The sequence below is a fragment of the Lissotriton helveticus genome, chromosome 7 (assembly GCF_964261635.1).
Source record: "Lissotriton helveticus chromosome 7, aLisHel1.1, whole genome shotgun sequence".
Lineage (NCBI taxonomy): Eukaryota > Metazoa > Chordata > Amphibia > Caudata > Salamandridae > Lissotriton > Lissotriton helveticus.
The window spans coordinates 1,905,860,329-1,905,881,550 of NC_136068.1; the positions used below are offsets into that span (position 1 = coordinate 1,905,860,329).

The 21,222-nt window shown below is 44.3% G+C and overlaps 1 protein-coding gene across 1 annotated transcript; it reads left to right on the forward strand.

Moving 5' to 3' along the window:
• The first annotated feature begins 10,336 nt into the window (after positions 1-10,336).
• LOC144769911 (olfactory receptor 8G1-like) lies at positions 10,337-11,266 on the forward strand. The gene has a single exon (XM_078654107.1). The coding sequence runs from the start codon at positions 10,337-10,339 to the stop codon at positions 11,264-11,266; it is 930 nt and encodes a 309-aa protein (XP_078510233.1).
• Positions 11,267-21,222: the final 9,956 nt, after the last annotated feature.

Genomic DNA, 21,222 nt, shown 5'->3' on the forward strand with positions numbered 1-21,222 from the left:
AGTTCGGGCTGGACTGTTCCCATGGGGCAAAGGGTCAAGACTGATTTGCATATGCCTGGGTTCAAACTGGAAAGGCATGGTGAGCAAAAAAACGATGGATTTAGGCCCAGATCTCTGTACTGGGGTGAATGTATGACATTGTTCTGCATTCTGTCCATCAACAAAGCATGCCCGATTGACTGAGTGAAATAGATATCTATTGTTTCCACGACTATGAAGATACGTTTTTACTCTTGGGGAAACAAAGTTGTCATGTTTATGCAGTTATCAGAAACGAATCCCTTCTTGTATATGCAAGAACGTTTCTAGTGACCTCTGAGCTAGCTGGCACTCACAATTAAGTTTAGTATACTCGATAGAGACATACTGACATCAGTCCTATGTCAAATCTATAGTGTATAATATTCCAATGCACCGAGCCTATTGGCAATATAGGAACTACACTACATGGCACCCAACGTTTGGTAAGGCACTAATTTAATGCTAGATACTGGAGTAACTCAGTCGTGGTTTTTTCAGAGACCCCTTTTTTCCTTAATTCTCCATTATGTGCCTGGAGTGGGTAAAAGTATAATATACGCCATAGCTGAGTAGGACAACAATCCTGTGTATTCGTTTTTGGTTTGTTCAACGTTGAAGGATACAGTGTTCCAAAATATTTGGCACCTTATCTTTGTTTCCTTGATACTTGCTTTGCAAACTTTCAGTCAACAAAAAAGCCAACGAAGATAATCCTGGGGCCAGTGGAGCAGCGGCTGATCCAGCCGTTACAGATTTAAACTATTCAGGTTTCCAGGAAACCAACGAGGATGCTATATGCATTCCTCTAAATTTAACTAAAGCCATCACTATAAAACTTATAAAACTTGGCCTCACATCAAGAGGTGGTAGGATAGTTTTTGTGATAGAGGCACATGAATATCACCAGACAGAGGTATTCTATTAATGGATAGTCTTCCCTGAAGCGAATCCAATAACACATATGTTTCACTTCTACAAAGAAGATGATCCACCAGGGGAATACATTCCTTTCAAGGATATTGAAATTCCACTGACATACCAGGAGCATGCGCTCTGGTTTAAAGGCGCCCTAAAACATTTAAATCACATTACCAGGCTCGGTCCATCAGGTAGACCAGGAGCAACATGGTCAGCTTTAACTAGCTACATACCTGACCCTGACATTGAAGCAATGTCGGACGAATAGTTACTTAGTAATATACAAAACTTAATAGAATTATACATTCTACATACTAAAAACATTCCTATCTTTTTAAAAAGAAGTGGGAAAACACTAAAAACAAACTTCTAAAGAGAAGCGTTCTCATTCCAGAGGTAGGTTGCCTCATAAGGAGCCCTCTGAAAGGAGGTATAACCTCAGGAACATGGATAATTTGAGAAAACCTGATAGATATCAAGATACTGATACTCGTTCCTTTCGTACCTTTCAGACTTCGTCACAGAAATCCGAAAGTAGAGGACGGGCAGAAAACAAGGAAGAACGCGTGAAGTCTGAAGACAATAAACACGTTCAGAAAAGCAAGAAACCTCAATTCACCAAAAAGAAAGTAGCAGGTCTAAAAATCAGACATGCCTAGGATCTTGAGGGCACAACTCAAGAACGGGGAATGGGCTCAGCCAATGTTGGATAGCGCAACAGAAGTCACCTTAGCTCGCAAGAACTTGAAGGATCATCTGGAGACAGTGGACTTGAATTAATTCATTCAAGTTGAAACCGCAGACACCAGGGTTAGTTTTCCACATAAGTTATATGAAATAACACCCTGGATGGAGGGAGACAAACCAAGAAAAGTGAGAACACTTTAATGGGAACGGCTTTCTAAGGGTTATGACATTCTTCTCGTTGAACAAGACTGGTCACCAGAATTTGTCAGGGAGTGCCCACATGGCGAAGACATCATTATGCCATTCTTCTCCAACCATATTCCAATTCATTTAAAATATACATAAGCAAGGAAATGGGCAGTCTCCCAAGCTCCAGCATTATACACAAATCATGTAGGATGGGATACGGATTCCCCTCACCATAAAATCCAATAAGAAAAATTAACCAACTGCACAAAGGCAGTATCCGGTTAAGCAAGAATCTAAAAAACAGGTCAGGGAGATCTTAGATCAACTTGAATATCAGAGGGTGATTGAAACATGCACCTCGTCCATGAACAATCCTTTGTTTCCTGTCTCCAAACCACACAATACATATCGTCTAGTTTTGGATTACAGACATTTAAACTCTCGTTGCAAAACTTTTGCAGTACAAAATGCACACAGTGCAGCATTAATGAATAACATTGTGTGTAAAAAGTACAAAACAACATTAGATATTTCTAATGGTTTCTTCTGTCGAAACATTGCTCCAGAAAGTTGGCTTTCTCAATCATGAGGACACAGCATCACTTCTGTCCTCTCCCTCAGGGATTTAAGAATAGTCCTGGGTTATTTTCAGCAAGGGTAACTGAGTTACTACAAACATATGATGATGAGGCATTGTCATATGTAGATGATATCTATCTGACAGACGATGACTTGGACAGGCACTTGAACAGGGTGAACACCATTATATTGGGCTTTGCCTCAGGATGGTACAAATTAAATTTTAGGAAATCAAGAATTGCCCACCACAACGTCCTTTTTCTAGGATATGAGTTATCAAGTGAAGGCAAAAGCCTGGCAGCCAACTTTTTAGAAAACTGTGCGCTGCTACAACCTCTAAAAACGCTGAAAAACTTACAGTCAATTCTGGGTTTCCTGAACTTCGGAAGAACATACATTCTAAATTACGCAGAAAGGGTTAAACCTCTCTACGAATTAATCAAACCTGATTTTAAAACGGTTAATTGGACACAAAAACACACAGAAATTGTGCGTTCACTCCAAACAGACATGTTAGCAACTAAACATTTGCAAACACGCGTGAACGTACACAACTTAGTGTTCCGAATCATTCCAGGACAATGCAGATTCACGTACTTAACTTTTAACGAAGGTGAAAAAGTATCCATAGCTTACAAATCACACTTGTACACACAAGCTGAAATGACAGAAAAAATGCTGACAGCTGTTCAAACTGCTGTAGCAAAAGAGAGAGCCCTCCCGTAGGGTAATCGCATTATGGTCGTTACACCTGTACCTGCTTCAGAGGCAGTGACGGAAGCGAGCATTCCAAATGCTAAAGCTTTACATCCAAGATGGATACAATGGGTTAATTTTCTTGCTGCAACAGATGTTGAATACCTGTTCGACCTGTATTTGAAAACACAAGAATTTCTACAATATGAACAAGAATGTCCTCTGCCTACTGAAATTTTGCCTTTAGAGCAGTATGAATATATAATTTATACTGAGCGATCGGCTCAACCCGCTACAGGGGGTAAACAAGCCTATAGTGCGGCATGTGCGATCGTTAAAGGTCTTTGGCGTGTTGGCAAATTCCGACCAATGGTAACTAAAACGCAATTTCTAGGAGATTGTACAGCTCAGCGAGCTGAACTAAAAGCATTCAAGATATCACTTGAAAATACGGACCGTGAATTCCCCACACTCATAGTGTGCGACTCGTATTATTGTGTCCAATCTTACAATGAATACTTGCAAAACTGGCTTCAGAACGGTTACAAAGATGCAAAAGGAGGCACAATCGAGCATAAAATGCTTTCGGAACAAGTAGTTCAGTTATGACAAGGACTACAAAACACTCACGTGATACATACGCTGAGTCATCACTCGTTCAAAAACGATAATAGACGACAAAAAAATGCTAGCTGTCAATGCTTCAAGCAACGACAGTGGCAAAAAACATTACCGAAAGAGTTTCCACTCAAATACTCATATGTATAACTGAGGCAAACAATGTTCCTTTTGCTCGAATCCCTGGAGTGGGGGATAGAGTAATTCCAAAACATGGAACATAGATTAGGACTAATCCTAGCAGCATATAAAGGATTTGCCTCTGCACATGCAGGTGTTTCCGCCACAGTGTCATTATTATTATTAAAACAGAGATACTGGTGGCCACGCATGAGGAAAAAAAACAGAAACTATGTTTTGGAATGTGAAATATGCCAAAAGATGAAAATCTCTACTGTGAAATGTCCTGCGCAGATGCCCCATTAGCTTGCATTTACCTGAACCACTGCGGTTCCTTACAGAGGGATGGCAACTATAAATATATCATGTCTCAGTGGATTTGTGTCCAAGGTTCATTTGGATGTAGCCTCAGCGCTCGACTGACGCTCAAACTGTTATAAAAGATTTGTGAGTCTTTATCGGCACATACGCATGCGGCACGCTACATTCTGACCAGGGTCCTGCATTTAGCTCTTGAGCTTACAAGGAGGCCATGGCCAATCTGGGCGTCACATTGCAGTACTCTAGTCTATTCCATCCTGAAGGAAATTCGGTTGTGGTGTGAAAACACCGGGACATAAAGCAATCTATAACAGCTAGGGTTTTAGGTTCAGGTGACGGGTGGGTCAAACATCTAATAAGTGTCCAACGTAGTCTTAACAACTTGCCAAGAAGTACTCTAGGGGTTATCACTCCATATGAGGTCCTTTTTGGGAATAGGATGCTGGTTGCAGGTCTTGATTATCAGATATCAGTGGTGGACCAAAAATCATTTGATATCAAAGATCGTTTGGCTGTTTTACAGGACTTAAAAGAAATAAGAAAGAAACAAAGTAACGTGATCCTGAAACCCACCACCACTGAGGAGAAAACAACCATCCCACCAAGGCCTGTCTGGATCCCAAAGCTTGGTGATCTTGTCAGAGACAAGATTGCGGACAAGAAGGAATTTGAGCCTTCTTACAGAAAAACAGTACCTGTCCTAGCAATCCACAGATCAAGAACAGTATTACTGCTGACCCGTGCTGGTAAAAAGGAGAACAGGTTTGTGTCTATCGACTTGATCAAACCACATCATGTGGCCGATAATAAGCAGTAGGCCAAGTGGACTCCGCAATGTAGCAGACGCCTAGCTCTGGCTACTATCCAAGAGGTTCAAACTGAGAGACTCATCACCTTTGAAGAATCTGCTGTGCGAAATGAAGGACTAAGCAACAAAGCCATGGAACTTGTACCTCTTGAAACCCAAACAACAGTTCGTCAAGAAACGCCTGTGGTTCCAGCGATTTCAACAAATCCTGATGCAATTCCAACAATTGACAGAACTGCCTCTGGCTATTTCATTAACTTTGATACATTTTCCGAGGATCCCAGCGAGCCTGAAACAACGCCAGTAAAGAGAACTTTGAAAGAACAAGTAACAGACCTTTTTCATCACCTGGAAAAGACTTATCTGGTTTCACCATGGATTAAACTTTGGATTGTGTAGGGTGTAATTTTTCTTCTGCTTTGGTTGACTCTGGTAAGAACTCTGGTAATGCTGATCAATGGAAGATATGTCAAAAGGGACACAGCAAGTAAGAACATCAACTTACTCCTGAAACCACACAAATCATCCCATCGTGAACAAAGAGACTTGTCATCAGTGAATATCACAGCCGTCCCTATACCTGGTGGTATAGCTTGGGACAAAACAGATTATATTTACCAAAAGAGAGGGGGGGACCAAGGAGCTAATTAAGGTCCAGTGTCCGCGCTCCTTATATTAATATTTAATCAAAAGGAGGACAAAGTTCCTATGCCAGGGTGCAAAAAGTCACCCATGCATCAGGGAGCAAAAAGTCACCCATACAGTGAAGGAGTAGAAGAAAAAGAAAATTAAGTAAATCCTGGGTATAGAGGACCCATAACCAGGAGAGGAAAAGTCAATCTACATCCTCTGCTGCCCTCACACACTCCGAAGGGTGTCATGCTTCATAATCGGGCGTTTGCTCCTCGTAGGGCCGGAGCTGCAATTCCCTATGGGTCCACCGAATGGTCACTTTGTCAGAGATCTTTTTGAGGATTGCCGGATTGTGCATGCGGGTGTGTGGGAAGTGGGTCAAAAGGAGGGTAATAACAATTCGTACAAGTGCTGTAGAATAAAATTCATGCAAGGGTAAGCGTGCAGCGATTAGATTCAAAAGTATACCCTTGGCAGTCAATACTGCTAAAAATTATTGACCCAAAAGGCCTACTTTGCCTAGGTGTCAATGATCAAGGCCAACATGTTTCGCGCTTCCGTCGCCCAAAAGGTCATTAGCGCTTCGTCAGGACCATCATGTTAAAAAAATGTGAAGTGCACGTGAAACAGTGAGTGTAAATATGACCCTCTTATCTCAATCAGGGCGGGGCAGAAACCTGTATACCCTCATTGTGGTTACAGCTGCTAAGTGGAAGCCGCTCCTGAATGATACCACAAAAAGACAATGAAAATGGGGATGGAGGAGCCACATAGGGGAGGAAGCACACCGAATGCCTAAAAACCACATGCACAGTCTACCTAGTTCTTAAAAGGACAACCGGCCCCAGGAACCCCTAATCCCCAAATCACCATGACACCGCGCCACCTCCGGCCCGTGGCAAGACTTGAGCAGCGGCCACCCATGCCTCCGACAGCAGAATTAAGGCTCCTACCCACGCTGCCGAGCCCATCCGCACCTACTGCTCTCACCAGACCACGCAGCATCCGGGCGGGTGGCTAACCTCTCTGCCAAAGTTGGCACACAAGGCCTCCTCCAAGAAAACCCGCATCCCACCATTCCCAAGATGTGCAACATTTGGACATCACGGGGTGCAGCGCAGTAGCAATGTTCACCCGAAACCTGTAACCCTATGCTCCTTTTCGTTTTGGAAACCAGATCAGGAGGCTGCAAGTTGGGCATAGTTTGAGGGTAAGGGGCAACACAGGGGCAACAAACAAAATTTCTGCTGCTACCCCAGGGATTAGCAGCCGGGGAGGGGGCCTTTCCCCCCCTCCGAGGCCTGTGGATGGTTGCAGTCCCAGGTGAGGGGGAGCCTTGCGGCGCCTGCAGCTCTCTCCCCCAACATGACATGGGGCCTACACGGGCTAAGCCCTGACTGGGCAATCCCCGTGGCAGTGCCAGTGGAGAAGGGGGTGGAATCCTTGCCCTCCCAAACCCACGCAATATTCAGCTTGAGCAGTACAGAGTCCGGACTTGACACTGCTGAAAATAGAATAGCGGAGGGGATCCTGGTTGCTCTGCAATGACCCTGCAGGGGACACTGCTCCATATGCCCCGGGAGCTGACTTACCCACCCCCCAGGTGGACTGCAGCCAAGGCGATGGCCGGGCCCAGCAGCCCTGCCAAAGGGGAATGGGGGGTGTGGTGTTGGGCACTCACCGCAGTCAGCTAATGCGATTCCTGGGGCACGCCAAACGGTGTCAAGGCAGCATAACAAGAGGGCGACCAGTGGGCTGGAGAGGTATAAGTACCTCTCCTCCGCCCCTCCTGCCCAGAAGTGACAAGGGCATGGCGGACTCTTGAGGGTTCCAAACACTAGGAGTCTGACTCGTATGCTATCCTTTGGCACTAAGGGGGTCGCACTCTTAGGAGGGCCGCCTTCGTGGGCCCGGGGCAGCCCTGCATTGTCGCGTCTACTCATCGTGGTCTTAGGAGGCGGTGGTGGCTCCAGTTAAATTGTCTGCTTTACTTACTGCTCTGCTCAAAAGAGTTGGAAAAGTAGATTTTCCACTTTGAATTGCAATAGAAATCCTGGAAACACAATGCCTACCTGTAAATGTCCAAATTATTTTCTAGTTATAAGAAACGTGTCCACTTACATTTTCATTTAGGCAACAATTCTTTGCAGATGACATGGGGGCACTAAAATAATGACCCCTTAAGTGATTATCAGACCAAACCCCACATCTGTATTCAAATAGAGATGAGAAATAAAATCTCTATCTTTGTAGATGTGTTTCTGAGCCATAATAGATCTAACTAAAAAATTGAAGGTTTGTGGTGAAGTGTTTAGTCAAATATTGTTAGTGATTTACAGTCATACTCAAGTTACCTACCGTTATATATTAGGGGGAAATCAAAGGTAAATAAAGAGACATGTGGATGTTGGTGCCGAAAGTACCAAGATCCGCACATTAAGCCCCTTTCGGCAGTAACCATAAATGAAAAAATACTATTTATTGCACCTGATGAACTCACATTCATTAAGCTATAGAAATAAATTGGGTGACATAAATATCACTCTCCTCCAGGCCAGCCTGATTCGAGGCATTGATAGTTACCGCAATGCATTTTGAAAATATTAGAAAAATTCATCGTCAATTAAAGTGCCCTTTGGAGACTTGCTAAGATCGGAGTCTCTTCTGCCTGGTTTGTAGATGCTGCATCTTCTTTTTGGATTACAAATGGGGGTGGGGTCGCACACTACTCACACACCGGCGGTGTCGCCCCTAAGGACTCTGGTCAATGTAGTAAAGTGTTTGCGATGCATCATCTTTCGATCTTTTGCTATCTTCGCTGTCTTCGCCATCCCTGGACATGTGTTTCGGGGTATTACCCCTCATCAGCAGGGATAGGCCGTGTACTGGGGTTGCCGATGGCTGCCAATATCTGCCAGGTATAGTACCACTCAGGCGCGTAGGTGCGGGATCCCAGGCTCGTCAGCCCACTGCTCACGGGAGCTTTAAAGTTACAAATGGGGGTGGGGTCGCACACTACTCACACACCGGCGGTGTCGCCCCTAAGGACTCTGGTCAATGTAGTAAAGTGTTTGCGATGCCTATCCCTGCTGATGAGGGGTAATACCCCGAAACACGTGTCCAGGGATGGCGAAGACAGCGAAGATAGCAGAAGATCAAAAGATGATGCATCGCGAACACTTTACTACATTGACCAGAGTCCTTAGGGGCGACACCGCCGGTGTGTGAGTAGTGTGCGACCCCACCCCCATTTGTATCTTCTTTTTGGAACTTTCAATATTATGAAAAATAAAATCTCTATCTGTATAGTCGTGTTTCTGAGCCGAAAAGATCTAACTAAAAAATTGAAGGTTTGTGGTGGAATGTTTCATCAATCAATCAATCAATCAATCAATCAAATATTGTTAGTGATTAACAGTCATAGTCAAGTTACCTGTCGTCATATATTAGGGGGAAATGAAAGGTAAATAAAGAGACATGTGGATGTTGGTGCAGAAAGTACCAAGATCTGCACATTAAGCCCCTTTCGGCAGCAACCATAAATGAAAAGATACTATTTATCGTCAAAAGTGTCCTGTGGAGGCTTGCTAAAATCGGAGTCTCTTCAGCCTGGTTTGTAGAAGCTGCATCTTCTTTTTGGAACTTTCAATATTATGTTTGATAGTAAGTTAATCTTGAGATAATTTGGAAAAGCAAAACCCAGAGAAAAACAAATTAATGGCTGAAACTAGGTACCTTTTTATATTATGTAGCATGTATTGAATGCTTTCCTTCGTGGAACTTTGCTATCTCATCCATATCGAATCCTTTGAGAGAAGAGGGACAGCAGTCCAGCTTCTAGCAATAAATATCAGCCAATCTGTTGGATCTGCTTTATTTGCACCTTATACCATTATTGCTTTCCATTTGTGGACCACACTGATTCACAAGCCATCCTGTCTCAGCAGGGAGGATAGATTTGACCTCCACACTCCAAGCATCCCTGGCCGATTGTTTGAAATAGATTGGATAGAGATGACCCTTTCATCATCAGGTATGTACTGTGTCTCAATCTCCAAAACAAAACCCCGAAAATAGAGGAGACAAAGAGTCAGACAGCCCAGATACAATCCATGAGAAAGAAGTTCAAAAATCAATAAAACAAAATCTCACTTGAAACAAAACTAAATAAATAAAAGGAAACACGGAGATGTAGAGTCAGTGATGAAACAAAATAAGGTCAGAAGAAGGTGAAGAAATACCACAGAGAGTAGTATTCTTTCCCAGAACAAGCACCACCTAGTGGGTATAATTCATGTTATATGTCTACCTTCTTTTCATGTGATAATCTTGTGGTGGAGTTTTTACTAATAGAAATATACAAATTATACTCTCTCCAAATCTACATTTTGTGGATATATTTCTATGATAGAATACCTTATTTTAAAGATTATACAGCAGTTTAGAACATTTATTCCATGAAAATCTAAGCTGAGATAACAAATTTATGCATACATATTCTGCAATTAATAGTTGCTCTATCTCCGAAAGACGAATGATAACACCCCACTAAGATTATTGTGCAACAGAAAATATTTGTTGGTAACATGTTTGAAGGAAACCAATATATGTTGAACATTGAGATTAGGAGGTTTTCAGAAGACCAAAAACAGAAACTTAAAAGTCAAACCAGCTAGTCAAAATTGTATTCACATTGCTGGTGTTCTTTATTTCAGCCTGTCTTCAAATTGCAATTAATCTGGACAGATGGAAGGAGAAAATCTTACTTCAAAGGAACAGTTCCTGATTATAGGGTTTACGGATCTTCCACTGCTGCAAGTTCCCCTTTTTATTGCATTTTTAACAATTTACGTGATGACTTTGATTGGAAACCTTCTTATTGTCTCCATAGTATACTCCAACTCACACCTGCACACCCCAATGTATTTGTTCCTTATAAATGTTGCCTTTATTGACATCACTAACATCTCAGTAACTTTCCCACATATGCTGATACACTTCTTTCAGACAGGCACAATCATTTCTCTCACCAAATGTCTGCTGCAGATATATCTCTTTCTTTTCTTGTTGGGTACAGAATTTCTTATCCTCACAGTTATGGCCTATGATAGGTATGGGGCCATCTGTTATCCCTTACATTACATGAGCATCATGAACAAAAACATGTGCATACAGCTGGCCACTGGAAGTTGGCTTGGTGGTATCTTGGTCCCACTTCCGCACATCACACTGATCTCTAGGCTCTCCTACTGTCAATCCCACACCATCAACCACTTCTTCTGTGATTTCACGGCCCTGATGAAGCTTTCTTGCACCAGTATCCACGTTATTGAGACACTGAACTATGTTATTGGATCTATTTTTGCACTGGCACCCTTTATTATTGTTTTCACATCATATGTCAAGATCATTTCATCAATACTGAACATGAAGTCGACAGAGGGGAGGCGAAAGACATTTTCAACCTGTGGTTCTCATCTCACTGTGGTTATTTTATTCTTTGGGTCTGTTTGTTCCACATACATGAGACCAGCATCAAAAGTTTCAATAAAAGAAAACAAGATTTTGGCTTTATACTACACGGCTGTTCCTCCACTGTGCAACCCCATCATATACACCCTGAAAAACGAAGGCTTTGCAAAGGGCTTCAGGAAGACAACAAGCAATATTGACTAAAGGACCAAAGCAACCCACAACTTTAAGGTCGAAATGTAACTGCAAACTGTGGATGGAGTCATGCCCAACAGAAAACCTTAATACTAATTGCTGGGAGTTTGGGTGACCCTTTATAACAACACATATCATGCACATAAATCCGGAGTAGCCAGGTGTAGCTGCTCTTGCCTCTCTTTCCCTTTGTTACCCTTTGCTCTGCTGTTACTACCCCTGGTCTCATGAGCCAAATGGGCAGTTGTATACAAAAGTAAACAGGGTTGACTGGGTCTTGTTTACTTTCTGTAGTTCCACCTCCATGTTTTTCCTCTAATAATTCAGCAGCATGTGAGAGTGTGGCTGAGGAACAATGCTGAGAGATCACCAGCAGTCCAAGAGTGTGTGACATTGCTTTGGATACTTTAGTACACATATGGCTTCTGGTACTCCGATGACATTGCCCTATATCTGAGAGAGCCCCTGCATAGTCTATCTGGAGTCATAAAGCGATTGTGCAATTTTGAGCTGCTCCCGGTTTGAAAGTAAATTAGGTAAAATCTTATCTGTTCCCAATCTTTCCAATGTTTGAAACAGCTGACCCACTACATATAGATTACTCTTTTAATTGGGAGCCCAATACCTTTAGGCATTTAGGGGGTACAAATCCATCACAGACATGAACAACTAGAAATGGGAAACTTTAGTAAAAGATAATCTGGCATTCTTTTGGATCAGGCTTCCCCTTTAGTCCATTATATGGGTGGCCATAGCTAAAATGTTAGTTTTGCCATAATCCCTGTTCAACTTTCTGGCCATCTCTGTTGTCTTGAAAACGTGCTCTTTATGGAGATAACCAGCCTTCGCACACACTTAATTTGGGCAACCAGGAGAAAAAAACTGGCTATACCTAAAATGCTGAGGCTCCTAAATGGATATGGAGTGCCTAATTTGAAGGTGTTCTGCTGTGCAGCGTAGGTATTGTAACCAATCAAATGGAATTTGGAAGCAGAGAATCAGGAATGTTTAAAGATCAGAGCCATTCTGGGTGACGGGGGAGTTGAGGGGGTACAAGTTGAGAAGATTAACCAATTGAACAGATATACCACAGCCATTCATGTGGCATTGTTGGCATAAGTATGCACCATTGTAATGTTTACAGGGCTACAAAAAACTGGTGCACACTACATTAAGAAACCATGGACAAAAGCTGGGATTCAAGTTGTGGGCTGCTTTTAACAAGGTGACTTTCTGTGTAACTTTAAGAATGTAAGGGATGGAACTGGTTGTTGGAAATTGGGTTACTGATTGAGGGGGCTGAATCCCTGCTCACGTAGCAAGAACACTCTCTATCAGTGTGAGCCATACGTAAACCCCAAATTAACCTGTGACCAACCCTCAGCTAGCTTGGCTCACAAGCAGCCAGACATAATTTAGAGGCAATGTGTAAAGTATTTAAAACGCACTCCAAACAGTAATAAAGTGAAAACACAACACATGAAAAACACCAATTTAGAGTAATATTTGATCTATTATTTGGACATCAAGGCAACAAAAATCTAATTAGTAGGATAGGAGATAAGCAATTTTTAAGATTTAAGCATAGATATTATCCAGAAGCACAAATGCCAAATGTGGTTATCTGGTCATGCTGATTTGGGACAAAGTTAAAGGATCAGGCCAAATCTGGTGGGGTGAGCACTGGATTCAGGGATCAAGCTAGGCCAGCTGAACAAAGTACCTTAAACCCTGGTTGCGGAGTGTTGCATGTTCCTGTATCAAGGATGTGTCACACATCAGCGTGGAGTCCTGCTTCGTTGTTGAGGATGTCATAAAGGAGCGGCTTGCAATGTAAAGTCCTTCATCAAGAATGTGTCGCACACCAATGGTTGTGAAGAAGCTGTGAGTCTGCGATGCAGAACCCTGCATCATTGTCGGGGTGGGTGTCGACGAGGGGCTTGCGATGGGAAGTCCTGCATCAAGGATGCATTGCACATCAGTCGTTCCGAACAAGCTGTGGGGCTGCGATGCAGAGACCGGCTTAATTGTCGAACATGCCATTGACACGGGGCTTACATTGAGGAACCCTGATTTGAGGATGCATTGCACAGAGATGGTTCCGAGAAGGCTTTGGGCTAGGATGCAAGGTGTGGCATTGAGGGTGTAGCGTGCTGTGGCAGTTCTGGTGCGGCATCGAGGAGAGTTGTCATGTTATATCTGATCTGCTTACAGGACCACAGAGTGTCAGAGCACCTTTAGGCCCACTTTAATTTTAGCACTTCAAACAGTGATGAAGTGAAAACAGAACACCAGGAAAATCCAACACCTATACAAATAAATAGTGTAAAATGTATTCAATTATGAAACTAAAACAACAAAAATCCAATCAGTAGATTATATATTTGAGTGTGCCTACTGGGGTTGTCTGGCTATGCTTGACCGGTAGAAAGTCACAAGTTCAGGGTGAGCACAATGACGCATGTGTCGGAGAAAGGGACCAAGTTAGGCCCGCTGAACAGGGACCCATAAATCATGGTTGCAGAGCATATCAAAATCCCACTTTGAGGATGCATCACACATTATCTGTTCCAAAGAAGCTGTGGGACTGCGATGTGATGTTTTGCATCATAGTCGAGGATGGCATCAATGGGGGCTTGTTATGCAAAGCCTTGCGTTGATGATGTGTTGTGCGGCTGCTATTCTGAGAAGCTGCATGCTGCAATGTAATGTTCAGCATCGTCAGTGAGGATAAAGTCGACAGCGGCTTACAATGTGCTGTCCAGCATGTGGAATGCATCACACAGTGGTGCATTTGAGGAGCTGTGGCCTGTGATGTTATGTCCTGCGTCTGATGTGGAGCTGCTAGGAGATATGTCGTACTTCATCAGTTCTTCTCAAAAGATCACATCTGGGCTGGAAGAGCATCTTAAGGCTCACATCCAAAGTTCAAAGACCGTGGTGGCAGCACTTGGGAGGTAGACAGAGTCCAGGTGCAGGGTTCAGAGTAATTGGAACCTGTGCTCTCCTTGACTCTTTGATCAGGAGGTCAGCCAACTAGCTGTTAGAGTCGCTTTGGTGGCCCAGGGTTCAAGGAGCAGGTCCCGTCCTTTTTACTCGGGCAGCATGCAGCAGAGTAACAGACCTTCTTGCAAGACAGCGCAGCAGCCCTGAGTCTTCTACACCTCCAGAAGCATGCTGAAGAGTTGGGTCTTAGGGTCCACTATTCATACCTGGGTTCTGGAGGCTTCCACCCTCAGAGATGTTTGGAATTTCCTGCCTCACTTCTCTGGCCCCAGCATGTCAGGGGACACAAAAAACTAGTGTCACCATCCTGTGTGAGTGTGCTGGGCTGAACCTTTGTGATGTGGTAGTGTGATAGGTTGCAGTTCCTACACCTCATCAAGTCAGAGATGGCCTATCCAGCCAACACATTTTCTCCTTTGCTCACTGCCGGGGAACAATACACAAAGATGAAGTGCCAGCTACGCCTAGTCACGTGACCCAGGATACAGGCTGCAGGTACCAAATAGTGGAGACAAGAAAATGGCAACTTTATAAAAGTAGCATTTTTAGGATGGTGACACAAAATCTGATTTTTCCATTTAAGAGTGTTATAAATTACAATTCTTAAGACATGAAACAAGCCCCAGGCGTAAAACTCCACTCTGTTTGTGGAATTCAGGCACTCTACAGAGGAACGCGGAGTTCCTGAATCCTGCATTCTGGGCACGAAGCAGAGTTTTTTTTCCGTTCACGCCCTTGAATTTTATTTTGGCACTCAATTGCGGGGACCAGGATACTCTTGAGACTCACTCGCACTACTTCCGGCTACGATGGTACAAATCTAATGGCACTCGCAAATGGAGTGCTCAAGAAGCTTTTGTGCTCAAGGTGCAGCTGAGAGACTTTTGGAGTGGATGTTTTGGTGTGAGAAGCCTTTTTTTTTACTCTTTCTTTCAAACAGGAAGGAAGTGCCCCAGAGACTCCAACTTCCTTTTCCTGTCCAGCAGGCTCCTACCAGTGCTTTGGTCCTGGTCACTTTTTATTGGCATTTGGAGCTGGAAGTATCACTCTCCTTGTCTACTGCATATATACGATTGGATTTAAGGGCTTTGTATTTGAGATTTCACAAGTAAGTTGAAAAATAGGTGTTTAATTGTGTTGTTTGTTTGTTTGGGGGCGTGCTTCGGGATTTTCTGTACTTTAATTTGGTTTTTAAAATTCAGCGTGGTGGGTGGCCTGCAGTGTTAGTAGGGGCCTAATTATATTTTTGCATGTAATTGTTCTTCCTTTGTAAAGGAAACATGTTGCACAGCTCAGTACATTTTTCTCATGTGTTTTAATAAGTTTGCTAACTTTATGTAATTCACTATGTGGCCTAGTCTGCCAATTGGAATTGCAGCCAGTATTCTCAGTACTAGTCATGATTGCAACTGTTTCTGTGGTGTCTTTTGAAATGATATTAATGACTTGATGAGTCGTAATCGCACTCAAGGTTGAATGATGTTGCTATATGTTTTCTTGTGTGGGTGGTGCTTTCAAAGTACAGCCGGCTGTGCTCTGGGCGTGACTATAATTCAAAATGCAAAAAAAAAACAGTTGATGGACAGAATGTAGAACAATGTCATACATTCACCCCAGTACAAGGATCTGGGCCTAAATCCATCATTTTTGTGCACTCCACACCACCCTGGGTTAGACACTGGCTATATGAAAATCAGCTCTGACCCTGTGCCTCAAGGGAACAGTCCAGTCCGAACTACCAAGCCATGTCTTTCCCAGACCGGAATCAAGCATCCAAGGACCGGTTTCTGGCTATCAGCCTTCATCAGCCTGGATAGCTTGACTCCAGTGGTGTGGAGAGCCTGGGACTCACGTCTGAGCATACCCAGCACACTCGGGGTGAAAATTGCAAAAAACACAGTTGATGGACAGAATGTAGAACAATGTCATACATTCACCCCAGTACAAGGATCTGGGCCTAAATCCATCGTTTTTTTGCACTCCACACCACCCTGGGTTAGACACTGGCTATATGCAAATCAGCTCTGACCCTGTGCCTCATGGGAACAGTCCAGTCCGAACTACCAAGCCATGTCTTTCCCAGACCGGAATCAAGCATCCAAGGACCGGTTTCTGGCTATCAGCCTTCATCAGCCTGGATAGCTTGACTCCAGTGGTGTGGAGAGCCTGGGACTCACGTCTGAGCATACCCAGCACTCTCGGGGTGAAAATTGCAAAAAACACAGTTGATGGACAGAATGTAGAACAATGTCATACATTCACCCCAGTACAAGGATCTGGGCCTAAATCCATCGTTTTTTTGCACTCCACACCACCCTGGGTTAGACACTGGCTATATGCAAATCAGCTCTGACCCTGTGCCTCATGGGAACAGTCCAGTCCGAACTACCAAGCCATGTCTTTCCCAGACCGGAATCAAGCATCCAAGGACCGGTTTCTGGCTATCAGCCTTCATCAGCCTGGATAGCTTGACTCCAGTGGTGTGGAGAGCCTGGGACTCACGTCTGAGCATACCCAGCACACTCGGGGTGAAAATTGCAAAAAACACAGTTGATGGACAGAATGTAGAACAATGTCATACATTCACCCCAGTACAAGGATCTGGGCCTAAATCCATCGTTTTTTTGCACTCCACACCACCCTGGGTTAGACACTGGCTATATGAAAATCAGCTCTGACCCTGTGCCTCATGGGAACAGTCCAGTCCGAACTACCAAGCCATGTCTTTCCCAGACCGGAATCAAGCATCCAAGGACCGGTTTCTGGCTATCAGCCTTCATCAGCCTGGATAGCTTGACTCCAGTGGTGTGGAGAGCCTGGGACTCACGTCTGAGCATCCCCAGCACACTCGGGGTGAAAATTGCAAAAAACACAGTTGATGGACAGAATGTAGAACAATGTCATACATTCACCCCAGTACAAGGATCTGGGCCTAAATCCATCGTTTTTGTGCACTCCACACCACCCTGGGTTAGACACTGGCTATATGAAAATCAGCTCTGACCCTGTGCCTCAAGGGAACAGTCCAGTCCGAACTACCAAGCCATGTCTTTCCCAGACGGGAATCAAGCATCCAAGGACCGGTTTCTGGCTATCAGCCTTCATCAGCCTGGATAGCTTGACTCCAGTGGTGTGGAGAGCCTGGGACTCACGTCTGAGCATCCCCAGCCCACTCGGGGTGAAATTGCAAAAAAAAAAACAGTTGATGGACAGAATGTAGAACAATGTCATACATTCACCCCAATACATGGATCTGGGCCTAAATCCATCGTTTTTGTGCACTCCACACCACCCTGGGTTAGACACTGGCTATATGAAAATCAGCTCTGACCCTGTGCCTCAAGGGAACAGTCCAGTCCGAACTACCAAGCCATGTCTTTCCCAGACCGGAATCAAGCATCCAAGGACCGGTTTCTGGCTATCAGCCTTCATCAGCCTGGATAGCTTGACTCCAGTGGTGTGGAGAGCCTGGGACTCACGTCTGAGCATCCCCAGCCCACTCGGGGTGAAATTGCAAAAAAAAACAGTTGATGGACAGAATGTAGAACAATGTCATACATTCACCCCAGTACAAGGATCTGGGCCTAAATCCATCATTTTTGTGCACTCCACACCACCCTGGGTTAGACACTGGCTATATGAAAATCAGCTCTGACCCTGTGCCTCAAGGGAACAGTCCAGTCCGAACTACCAAGCCATGTCTTTCCCAGACCGGAATCAAGCATCCAAGGACCGGTTTCTGGCTATCAGCCTTCATCAGCCTGGATAGCTTGACTCCAGTGGTGTGGAGAGCCTGGGACTCACGTCTGAGCATCCCCAGCCCACTCGGGGTGAAATTGCAAAAAAAAAAAAAAAAAAAACAGTTGATGGACAGAATGTAGAACAATGTCATACATTCACCCCAGTACAAGGATCTGGGCCTAAATCCATCGTTTTTGTGCACTCCACACCACCCTGGGTTAGACACTGGCTATATGAAAATCAGCTCTGACCCTGTGCCTCAAGGGAACAGTCCAGTCCGAACTACCAAGCCATGTCTAACCCAGGGTGGTGTGGAGTGCAAAAAAACGATGGATTTAGGCCCAGATCCTTGTACTGGGGTGAATGTATGACATTGTTCTACATTCTGTCCATCAACTGTGTTTTTTGCAATTTTCACCCCAAGTGTGCTGGGTATGCTCAGACGTGAGTCCCAGGCTCTCCACACCACTGGAGTCAAGCTATCCAGGCTGATGAAGGCTGATAGCCAGAAACCGGTCCTTGGATGCTTGATTCCGGTCTGGGAAAGACATGGCTTGGTAGTTCGGACTGGACTGTTCCCATGAGGCACAGGGTCAGAGCTGATTTGCATATAGCCAGTGTCTAACCCAGGGTGGTGTGGAGTGCAAAAAACGATGGATTTAGGCCCAGATCCTTGTACTGGGGTGAATGTATGACATTGTTCTACATTCTGTCCATCAACTGTGTTTTTTGCAATTTTCACCCCGAGTGTGCTGGGTATGCTCAGACGTGAGTCCCAGGCTCTCCACACCACTGGAGTCAAGCTATCCAGGCTGATGAAGGCTGATAGCCAGAAACCGGTCCTTGGATGCTTGATTCCGGTCTGGGAAAGACATGGCTTGGTAGTTCGGACTGGACTGTTCCCATGAGGCACAGGGTCAGAGCTGATTTGCATATAGCCAGTGTCTAACCCAGGGTGGTGTGGAGTGCAAAAAAACGATGTATTTAGGCCCAGATCCTTGTACTGGGGTGAATGTATGACATTGTTCTACATTCTGTCCATCAACTGTGTTTTTTGCAATTTTCACCCCGAGTGTGCTGGGTATGCTCAGACGTGAGTCCCAGGCTCTCCACACCACTGGAGTCAAGCTATCCAGGCTGATGAAGTCTGATAGCCAGAAACCGGTCCTTGGATGCTTGATTCCGGTCTGGGAAAGACATGGCTTGGTAGTTCGGACTGGACTGTTCCCATGAGGCACAGGGTCAGAGCTGATTTGCATATAGCCAGTGTCTAACCCAGGGTGGTGTGGAGTGCAAAAAAACGATGGATTTAGGCCCAGATCCTTGTACTGGGGTGAATGTATGACATTGTTCTACATTCTGTCCATCAACTGTGTTTTTTGCAATTTTCACCCCGAGTGTGCTGGGTATGCTCAGATGTGAGTCCCAGGCTCTCCACACCACTGGAGTCAAGCTATCCAGGCTGATGAAGGCTGATAGCCAGAAACCGGTCCTTGGATGCTTGATTCCGGTCTGGGAAAGACATGGCTTGGTAGTTCGGACTGGACTGTTCCCATGAGGCACAGGGTCAGAGCTGATTTGCATATAGCCAGTGTCTAACCCAGGGTGGTGTGGAGTGCAAAAAAACGATGGATTTAGGCCCAGATCCTTGTACTGGGGTGAATGTATGACATTGTTCTACATTCTGTCCATCAACTGTGTTTTTTGCAATTTTCACCCCGAGTGTGCTGGGTATGCTCAGACGTGAGTCCCAGGCTCTCCACACCACTGGAGTCAAGCTATCCAGGCTGATGAAGGCTGATAGCCAGAAACCGGTCCTTGGATGCTTGATTCCGGTCTGGGAAAGACATGGCTTGGTAGTTCGGACTGGACTGTTCCCATGAGGCACAGGGTCAGAGCTGATTTGCATATAGCCAGTGTCTAACCCAGGGTGGTGTGGAGTGCAAAAAAACGATGGATTTAGGCCCAGATCCTTGTACTGGGGTGAATGTATGACATTGTTCTACATTCTGTCCATCAACTGTGTTTTTTTATAATTCAAAATGCGGCACTTCCCTCAGGAGTGACATCCCTTCGATGCACATGAAACTCAATTATTCATCTCATTCATTCAATAACGTTTGCTCAATGGTATTTTCAATGCTTGATTCTGTTTTATTTAATTTTTTCTTTGATGCGCGTTATTCCTTCATAAAGCTTTCAAAGCATTCATCGCGATTGTGCCCAATGCATTTCGGGCATGTGCCCTTCATCAGGGGACTTTTTATCCTGTGAAATTATACAAGAGTGACATAGGTTCAATTAACAAGCTAGGCGCTATAGTTCTGATTACATGTCTTCGCATCATTCTCATAGTTAAATAACATGCACAAGGGGGATTAGGAGGACAGTGCTCTGAGTAACCTGCATTCTCCACATAACCTGTGGATTCCGGTGCGCTCCAGAGTTGGGGCGAATGTCACACGGGTGTTTTGACGATATTAACTAGTGCTCATGAGTGCTTACATGCAGTTGGGGTGTGATGAGTATTCGCGTTTATTCGCGAATAAACGGCCGGTCGGAAAACCGTGTTTACTATGTGCGTTACTGGTGCCGTTAACGGGACGCATTCCCTGTACAATGATTTAGTGAGTAGCAAAGCTGAGTGTGGCATGCTGTTGTCACCGTGGGTGCTTATAAAGAAATATGACCTGTGACAGATGCTTCGTATAACACGTGTTTCTTCAATTCTCAATCAATGTTAAAATCTGAGGTTGAAAAGATGTAACTGCATTAGTCTGTGCTGGTACTCTACTGCTGGTGTGCTTAGTTAACCAAAATTCCTTTGAGTAATGGCTTACCGTTCTGTGCGCTGAATGTAAGTTTGTTCGTTTTCAAATTCCGATCGTGGTGTTTACCGGTGTACGAGTGACTCCCTCTATATTACAGGTGATGATTGTTGCCTGACAATCATGTGACTAGTGTCGACGAAAGCCTCCTACTGATTGGAGATTCCTAGGCAACATAAACGCTAGTTCGACGCGTTTTTTTCACCAACTGTGTTGTGTACCTCTCGGTCTTGCTGTTCTCACAACTTGATGTATGCGTGTGCGAGTCACTTCTACTTATGACTGGTTACTGTAATAAAATTACATACTGCTGGAGATGCAAATGACAGTAAAAATGTAAAATACATATAAAGAACTGTGTAAATGAAAAAAATAAATACAAATAAAAAA

Excerpts from the sequence above, each read along its gene's own strand:
- LOC144769911 (XM_078654107.1), top strand. The coding sequence starts at position 10,337 with ATGGAAGGAGAAAATCTTACTTCAAAGGAACAGTTCCTGATTATAGGG.